The sequence below is a fragment of the Engraulis encrasicolus genome, chromosome 18, assembly GCF_034702125.1.
Source record: "Engraulis encrasicolus isolate BLACKSEA-1 chromosome 18, IST_EnEncr_1.0, whole genome shotgun sequence".
Lineage (NCBI taxonomy): Eukaryota > Metazoa > Chordata > Actinopteri > Clupeiformes > Engraulidae > Engraulis > Engraulis encrasicolus.
This window is the reverse complement of record NC_085874.1, coordinates 14,737,228-14,747,227: the sequence shown is the minus strand read 5'-3', so window position 1 is coordinate 14,747,227 and position 10,000 is coordinate 14,737,228. Positions and strand designations below refer to the sequence as shown.

Below are 10,000 nucleotides of genomic sequence, written 5' to 3'. Positions count from 1 at the left end.
TGTCTGTCTGTGTGTCTGTGTGTGTCTGTGTATGTGTGTGTGTGTGTGTGTGTGTGTGTGTGTCTGTGTGTGTGTGTGTGTGTGGGCTGAGTAGCTAAAAGTTTGGAGAATGACTTCCTGTATCGCAAAGTGAGCTTCCCGGCTGCTTCGGATGGCCTGGACGCCAGCCGTCAGGATATGGCACGCCTCCTCAAGCAGGTAGCTGACTTTTTTTTGTCACAGATAATTACATAAGTACTTGTTTTTTGTAACTAATTTATTGTCATTACAAAAAAACAGCATCAAACAACTCAATGCACAAAAGTATTCAGTGAACATAGGATAGATCTGTGATTTTCAATGTTGGGGCTGGGGACCCCTGGGGGACCGCAAGGGGATGCCGGGGGAAAATATAGCAAAATAAGATGAATAGTTTAATAAACTGAAAAACTTAAGTAAGCAAAAAAAAGCTAAACTATCCCAGTGGGGGATCATTTTCTTCTTTACAATGTTTATGTATAAATCTTTCTGTAGTACTTGAATGGCTTTAGGAATGCACCAACTTTATCGAGTTGTGAAATCGGGTGCACAGAAAAAAATAGTGTGGCACAGCTCATGTTAGGCGGGCCTTGTCATGGTAAAGTTTGGGAACCCCTGGGATAGATGGTAATGCATTATGTCAGATATTCAAAGGCTTCATACTTCAACATTTTTTAAACTAAATTTGATCTCTGTCTGTTACACACAACTTAACCCTTCAGCGCAGCCTTGGATGGAACCTCCTCACCTCAACTGTATTATTCTTCTGTCATAACAGATGCGTTTACTGAACGACTTCCAGAAAGAAGTCACCTCATTCTGGATACGACACCCAGAGAAGTAAGAGGTCCTACTTCTTGTCCTTAGCGTTCCTTTACCATAAACCACCACAGCTTTGACCTTTGACCCTGTGCAGAATAGCTGCAAGAATGTGTAACTTTTAGAGCGTGGCCTAATAGATACAGTCAGGGAAGCCGACAGGGGGGGCATTGTATGTATTGAGTAGGGGGCCTTTTCAGATGACTTTGTCCCGGGCCTGGCCAAAGGTGTCAGCGGCCCTGGATACAGTACTACTCCACCCAACTGTCAACTGGTGCTAATTAATAGCATTTATTGGCACATTCTGTTAGAAGCGGCAAGGATGTCATGCTTGCCCCACCCTCCTCAGTTCTCAATGTCTGTTCAGAAATGTAAAAAGGCACACCAAGTTTGACTTAGTTAGGTTGTGCACATCCACAACAGAAGTAATCCAGGTGCTGCTAGACAATAGTAGTAAATAGGGGGTAACGGGTGGTAAACTCCAAAAAAAATACTTAATGGTCTAACAGACGACAATGTTTCGATCCACTATTGGAATCTTGTTAAACGATGAATTATTTTTTGGAGCTTGCATTCAGTGTTTAGACCACTCTCTCGCACTGAATTGAAGAACGTCCATGTTGTTCCCACATCACTGTATGTGATGAATATTTTGTTGGTTGTTGTTGTGTGCTGCAGGTACATGGAGGAGATCGTTGAGAGCACGCTGTCTCTGCTGTCTCTGTGCTCCGTGCCCGGTGTGGAGCCCCACGGGGCCGACAGGACCCTGGGGCCACTCCACCTCCTCTCCCTCCTGGACACCAAGGCTACCTGGTTCAAGAAGTGGATGGTGAGTTTATGTGGTGTAGTGCAGTGGTTCTCAAACTTTTTCTGTGAAGTACCCCCTGAGAAAATATTGTGCTTTCCGAGTACCACCTTGATAACCAACATTAGAATATCGCAGTAGAGGCCTTCCATATTTTTGCCAATCAATACAGGAGAGGTCCATAATGGCATTCCAAGTACCACCAGAGATGTCTCAAGTACCACCAGTGGTACGTGTACCACAGTTTGAGCATCACTGGTGTAGTACATGCTAGGCATGTACCGTATATACAGTATATAGGCATTCTGTTCATTCATACATCCATCCATCCATGCGTCCGTCTGTCTGACCATCATTCATTCATTCATTCATTCATTCATTCATTCATTCATTCATTCATTCATTCATTCATTCACGTCATCAATTTATCCATGCTCCCACTAATCCAGCCATCTAACAACTTATTCTTTTAATTTTCCACCACACTGAAAGGTGTGAAGAACCAGGCAAGCTCTGAATTTCCTGCAAACTTGACAGTCCTAAAAACATACAAGAACATTTCCTCAATTTTAGAACGATTAAAAACATGTTTACAGTGTCCTATTCACCCCATAAGGTGTTAAGAACACTAGTGCAAAATGTCATCATCATCATCATCAAAAAAAAAAATCCCCCACAACTTGTACACACACACACACACACACACACACACACACACACACACACACACACACACACACACACACACACACACACACACACACACACACACACACACACACACACACACACACACACACACACACACACACACACACGTGTTGTCACACATTCACACACGTTCACAGAGAAACAGCGAGTCCAGAGCAGAGGAGGAGAGGTAGTCATAACACATGAACACACACAGTCACAGTCACAGTCTCTCTCTCTCTCTCTCTCACACACACACACACACACACAGACACAGACACAGACACAGACAGACACACACACACACACACACACACACACACACACACACACACACACACACACACACACACACACACACACACACACACACACACACACACACACACACACACACACACACACACACACACACACACTTATCTGAACCATCAGATTCACACAGGGTGTGTTTCTAAGGAAGTGGTATGTTGTATGTGGTGGAGATCATTAGTGGATTAGTTGAAAGAAATGACCTCCGCTCTCCTTGTCTTTCAGCATGGCTACTACAGCAGAACTGTTGTCCTCAGACTTCTGGAGAGGAAGTACAAGTCGGTGGTGAGTCACAAGTGTGAGGCTACGCTGAGCGCTGTGTGTGTGTGTGAGTGTGTGAGAGAGAGAGAGATAATGAGCTCACATTGGGTTTCGCTTGCCTCAGCACAATAAGGGCGCACTCATATTGTTTACGTCCATGTTTGGTCAAATGGCTTGACAGCTGTTTTGCCGGTTGATGTTTTATCCTCAGTCGTGGTGCAGTTCATCTTTGTCGCTCATTTTACGGTCACAGCCCTATGTTGAATTTGCCTCTGAGATGTGTCGTTCATAATTTGCAATAAGTTCATGTTTATGTTGAAGTTAATGAGATGGTAAGGTTGAGTACATTGATCCACCATCCAAACTGACTTATTGATAAGAAACCTTTCATTGACCTTTGTTCATTTGGTCATGGTCATACTTTTTGCCTGTCTAACACTTGAAAAATGAAAACACGAGATGAGATTAGATTGCCTTTATTGTCCCCAAGGGGAAATTTGTTTCCGCCACCATCAAAGAAGTTTATAGCCAACATGAAAACAAAAATATCTACTGTACAATAGAGTTCACAAGGACAAACACAAGGACATCAAGTGCAATACGCATTCATACACAAGTACCTTCATAAACACATAAGCCTACTCTTAACATACACACACAAACTCTCATACATGCACACGCCAACATATAACATAAACACAAGCACTTACTCACACAATATACCATGTAGAGTTAGAGTTAATGCCAACAATTACATACAAAGTGCTAAATATGGTAAACGGAGTTGAAACAAAAAACGTACTAATCTGATGTGTTGTGAACATCAGCAAGGTTCTTTTGTGCCATTTGGCAACTGACCAGAACAAGATTCACAACTCGAGAACCATATTGTGGATGTCCCCATTGAACAGTGAAGGGAAGTGACTCCCTTTGCCATAATCAGAACAAGCTGTTCCTGGGCGTCTTCCAAGCGTCATCAAACCTGCTGAATTCTTTCATCGGCTATGGCACATCTAAGCCACTTATCTTTAACCTGGGAACACACCCTTTCTTAATTACTCAATTTCCATCTCACGTCTTGGAGCCATTAACCCTCACGGACAGAGAGGTCAAGTGGGGATAACGCAGTGAACTAGACGGCAGGTCGGTTTCTATTGTTTTACTGAGATTGGCACAGATGCAATGCATCATCAACTCCAATATCTGATTGAGTATTGGAGTCTGACCTCATCTGCTTTTGAACAATGTTTTGGCCCATTATGTAACCTGGCAACTAACTGTAGAAAAAAATAAATTGGGGAAAAATCATGGAGTTTTAGTGTTCTGTTTCATTTATTTGTTAATTTGTACGAGAGTGATGAGTGAAATCAACAGTGAAAAGTGAAATCGGTCCAAACAAAAATAATGCATATGTCAGAGGCATAAATCTTTCATTTGGAATGGTTTCCAAACGTTTCAATTAAAGCTATTTCATTCTGACATCTGTGTCACCATGCGGTTTTCAAGCTCTGTACCCCAAGCATTGTTTATAGATGAAATTCAAAAACAAACAAAAGCTACATGCACTTTGGCCTACAGCGGGTTTGTGAAGTTAAAGGGTTATCTATCCCTCTGCCTTACTCTCCCTTGCTCTCTCTCTCTCTCTCTCTCTCTCTCTCTCTCTCTCTCTCTCTCTCTCTCTCTCTCTCTCTCTCTTTCTCTCTCCCCTCCCTTCTTCCTTTACAGATCATAGCCGCAGTGCAGCAGTGTGTCCACTACTGTGAGAAGTCTGAGCCAGCTGGGGATGACACCACCGACCTCAGCTATGCGATGGAGCATCAACAGATTAGTACGACCCAATGTCACCGCCAACACACAAACACATGAACACAACAAACAGCACACAAACACAAACTCATTTCACTGCTTTCAGATATTTGTCTGTGAAAGAAATGTACAAAACGTCATTAGGTGTATCACACATTATATTGGAAAAGTAAGAAGAGTCAACTTGTCAACAACTCGAGTTCTTTTGTTCTTTTTGAAGATGCCCAGAACTGAATTACAGTCTTGGATGAAATGTGGGACATTTTTAAGGTACAAAATGAAATCCACGAGAGCTTCAAAACGATTGGACGAACTAAATGAACGAGACATCCCACAGACTCAATCAGAAAGCTAGTCAGTGCTGCAATGTTGTCACGTTAGGAGGTGAAGCCTCAGAGTCATATGAAAAAGAGGAACCCCAGAATGGGCTCTGAGCCACTTCAGTGTATGACATGCTCATTGAGGGTATCCACACATTTTCAAACAGTAGCCTGTAGCAGATGGCATGGCAAGTGCTTACCATATCCCAACCCATTATTGAAACCACAGCTCACAATATTAATGAGATCCAATAATTAAAACCACTCCCAAGCAATTTCACTTTTACACACTTTCACATTAAATATCACAAATTGTTTAGAAAGGCAATGTATTTTACTGAAAGAATTTCAGATGAGCAATGCATGCTGATGTAGACACCTCTTGGATCATATACACCCAAATTAAGTACGTAAATGTGGCCAGGCGGCATAGGGCAGCAGTCATATTTTTTATCATTAATATAATGAGATGGATGTCCAAGTGTTTACTGAGCAGGGTTTACTCAGTTTACTCTCTCTCTCTCTCTCTCTCTCTCTCTCTCTCTCTCTCTCTCTCTCTCTCTCTCTCTCTCTCTCTCTCTCTCTCTCTCTCTCTCTCTCCCTCTCTCTCTCTCACTGCATTTCTGCTGAGACCATCCATTGGCAGAAATGCAGGGGTACAAAGGATGTCCTCTGATTCACAGTATTTAGAGAGAGAATTGAGAAAATCATTCTTCCCTCTCGCCCTCCAACCATGTTCTGCAGTTAGTGAGTAATAGGTTTTTCCACAGCTGTGCTGCCTGCCTACACCGTCTGAATCCCTGGAGAGCTCTCTGTGGCATAACTGCAGCACACACACAGACTCACACATAGAGTACATGTCAACACATACACACATGCACCTGTACATAATACGCACACTAGCATACGGAATACACACATGCACACACTACACATACGTACATTAATCCCCCCCACACACACACACATACTCCTCATACTTTGCATACCCTGTATTTCTCCTCTATTTTCCTATTCTTTCATTATCTACTTCGCAACCCTTTTTACACCTACGCATAAACACCAGTCATAAATCATACAAATGCAATCTCTCTCTCTCTCTCTCTCTCTCTCTCTCTCTCTCTCTCTCTCTCTCTCTCTCTCTCTCTCTCGCTCCATGTGTTGCTCCTTACATCTGTCTCCATCCCTTCTTTCCTCTCTCTAATTCTGTCCTTCCTTCACTCCACCCCTCCCACTCTGTCCTTCTCTCTCTCTCTCTCACTCACTCTCTCTCTCTCTCTCTCTCTCTCTCTCTCTCTCTCTCTCTCTCTCTCTCTCTCTCTCTCTCTCTCTCTCTCTCTCTCTCTCTGCTGATGCAAAAGTTACAGTATATCATCCCATCAGCCTTGTCCATGGCATGAATTCATCAGACCTCCTGCTGTCTGTTTCTCTCTACTCTTGAGTTACTTTCCAGCTACTTCTCTCCTCTCTCATCTTGCCAAAGTGCCCCCCTCCTCCCACCTGTCTCATCTCTCCTCTCTCCTCAAAGTGCCCCCCTCCTCCCACCTGTCTCATCTCTCCTCTTTCCTCACTCTTCCTTCCCTTCATCTTTCCAACCTACTCAACCCTCTTCTCTGTCCTCTGATGTCAGTCAAGTTCAGAGAGAAGACGGGTGGTTTCATCCAAGTAGCGATTGTACTGCAGGTAGTTGGATCGGAGAGGGGACAGAAATGAAAGGATTCAAGTCTCAAGGACTGAGTGTGTTTGCTCTCTCTCTCTCTCTCTCTCTCTCTCTCTCTCTCTCTCTCTCTCTCTCTCTCTCTGTCTCTCTGTCTCTCTGTGTCTTTATGTGTCTCTTTCACACTTTCTCTCTCTCTCCCTTTCTTTCCCTGAATGTCAGTGTGTCATGGCGGAATCAATAACCTTAAAGTCTTAAAGTGTTTCCATTGGAGATTTGGCAAGGTGTAGGTGTACGTAATTGAATTACTGTCAACGCTGAGCAAATAGTAACCCTTCCTGTTGTTTTAGATGGGGATTGTCAGGTGATATTAAGGCCCCTTCCTTATAAAATCCCTTAAATATTCATCAGTTGGGTGAAGTCCAGGAAGATCTTATCATTCTGTTTTCTTTACTTACCGGTAGACACGGACATTCCTTTTGTCATGGATAGACTGACTAAAGCCAGGCTCAAACTACACGACTATCAGCCCTCATGACAATCCTTGGAACGTTACCCCCCAGGACCCTCTCAAATGATTGTCAGGCAAGATGTACTCGTGGTGTGCAACGTTCTAAGATAGAATTTTGCCAGCTCAAAGAGTTGCCGATCACAAATCGTAGATATCAAACACTGTTTAATATTTGCGACTCGAAATAGAACATCGCGCATTGTCTCGACTCTGTGTTTGCGATCGGTGATAAGATTGGCAGTTGCGATTTTCTTGATATGTGTGCCGCAACCCGACATCAAAATCAAACACAAAATTGGGAGTTGCATAGTTTGGGCCTGGCTTAAGATTTTCACTGCTGATTTCTAATGGACCCAGCCTGTGGTTATGTGTGTAAAGAGGGCATGGAAAAGTATTTCCTAATTATGTACTGTATATACTGTATGTTACAATACTATATCTGACTCTTTTAGGAATGTAAGGAAAACAACATTCAGTCACACCAATGGTGTACGAAATGAAAAAGTCTCCGCGGAAGCTAGTTTTTCTCACCAGAAGCCATAGGCCTAGGCGATTTTTTTCGCTCACTTTCTCTCACTGTGAGAGAAAGGGTTTATCTCCTGGCACACTGTTGCTGTATTTGGGCAGGACAGCGTGTGTGCTCTCTGGAGGTGGGTCCAAAAAAAAAAAGCATACACTGCAGAAAGAGATGCCCTTCCTTGTCGGACAGCTGGAGCCTTCAGCATGATGTATGAACTCCAAGCTGTTCCTTTATGAGATGTATCAATTGGGATCACTGAGGCGGGCCAGGATAAACTCCCCCACCCTGCTGTCAGAGCAAACACGTCTCTCTGACACGGTCTGTGAATTTGTCCTCCCTAGCGTTGATAAATGCTTGACACATCGCCCTTCTTGACACATCGCCCTTCTTCAAAGAAATCCAGAAATGTTGAAAGGCAGCAGGTGCACATTAGCCTCATGCACGTCGACAGTCAAGTTGCTAAAACTCTCTCTCTCTCTCTCTCTCTCTCTCTTCTCTCTCTCTCTCTCTCTCTCTCTCTTCTCTCTCTCTCTCTCTCTCTCTCTCTCTCTCACACACACACACACACACACACACACACACACACACACACACACACACACACACACCAAACAGTTGACCCCGAAAGGGCAAAAGTCAGGAATGGTTCAACCAGTGCCACAGTGGCACTTAGGTTGATTCAGCATAGTCTTTTCAGCCTTTACCTGACCCACCATTTACCAGTGCTTTTGTTGTGTGTTGTTGTCGTCTGCACAGGCCCTATTCAGAGGATGGTGTACACTGGGAGGGAGCTGGACTACGTGTACTTTGTGCACTCGCTGTGTGTTCTCGGGAGGCTTCTCATGTACACCAACGGCAGGAAGCTCTTCCCTATCCGACTCCACAACCGTCGAGGTGGGCCACAGTAGAGAAAAAGGAAGAAAAATGATCTCTCTAAATGCATCTCATTTTCATCGTATTCAATTTGACTTACGCAATGGTAAACAGTCAAATGAGCACAGTCTGTCAAATTAAAGTTTGAAGCATTCAGATGCAAAACTGTGTAAAAGCCATTACAAAAATCTGTAAAAACAAACAAAAAATAGAATAGTATTTGGCCCAATCACAATCAAAATACCACTGAAATATTATTACCAAATACACCCACATTAAATAAGATGGACTAATTTTTAAGTCTATTTTTAAAGGTAAAGTATGTAATACTATTAGTCATTTATTTCCAGAATTCACGTTGCTTATTCTTAAACATTACCCTTCTCACAATTACTTAACCACCACCATCATTATGACTGGGGAAATTACCCTTTTTATACATGCAAAAGTGGATCTTCTGCATGTGTGAAGTAGATCCACTGCATTTTTAATTTTTAAAGACCGAGCTGATCTGATGTGTGTGCTCCATTTAAATCCCAAGCAAAAAAAGCATATTGCCATTACCCGCAGCATCACACAGGCCGATAACCTTTCTCAGCTGGCTCTTGTGTAATGATGAAATGGGTTTGGATATGGTCCAGAGTCAAAGAATACAGTCTGCATTTTGATGGCTTTATCTGGTAACATTTGAAGTGATTGGTAACTGATACAGCTCTTGTTGACATTCTTCTGGCTTTTATCCCCTTTCAATGGCATTCGCAAAAACAAATTGCACTCGTACTCATGCTCATAATAAAACCAGCCCATTTCAGAAGAATCATTAGCTTTTATGTGACATTGTACTTATATCAAGGTTCCCGAGGTTTGAAGTTATTTCCTTCTTCCTTCATGCCTCCACCACACCCAAAGTCATGGCCTTCACTTTACCCAATAATGCAGGATCCAATCATTTTGTTATATTTCAACTTATTTTGAAATACTTCAAACCTTCTGCAAACCCATCCAGAACCCTCAATTGGACAGTACCATACTGTACAGTGGGCTAAATCAGTGAACATTCAAACAAACAAAAAACAACCAACCAATTAACCAATGTCAGAAACATAAAATAAAGCATAGTCTCCTTGGGATGGGCAATTAATTTCCCATAACAAGTAATTACTGCCTTTTGGTCTTGTAGGGCAGCAAGAGCAGTTAATAAGTAACAGCAATCCAAAACACAAGAACAAAACACGTGATGTGAGTCTAGCACTCTGATTTCACTTAGCTTGTACATTTATCCAAAGCAATTTACAAAATAAAACCTAAACTAGCTATGGTGTATACATACAGTTCCAATGACGTACTGTACTAACTAGAGAAATGCAGAGTAGCCACAGAAAGGTATAACAAAGTTAGGGGGGCATGA

General features: G+C 42.7%; 1 protein-coding gene across 2 annotated transcripts in view; it reads left to right on the top strand.

The window, feature by feature from the left end:
* tbc1d32 (TBC1 domain family, member 32) overlaps nucleotides 1-10,000 on the top strand; it is a 92,148-nt gene that overhangs the window by 10,113 nt on the left and 72,035 nt on the right. For both annotated transcript variants that reach the window (XM_063223081.1, XM_063223080.1), the window contains exons 8-13: nucleotides 95-198; nucleotides 797-858; nucleotides 1,516-1,666; nucleotides 2,870-2,929; nucleotides 4,631-4,733; nucleotides 8,476-8,613. In XM_063223081.1, coding sequence (XP_063079151.1) covers nucleotides 95-198; nucleotides 797-858; nucleotides 1,516-1,666; nucleotides 2,870-2,929; nucleotides 4,631-4,733; nucleotides 8,476-8,613 — 618 coding nt within the window. The remainder of the gene's footprint in view (nucleotides 1-94; nucleotides 199-796; nucleotides 859-1,515; nucleotides 1,667-2,869; nucleotides 2,930-4,630; nucleotides 4,734-8,475; nucleotides 8,614-10,000) is intronic.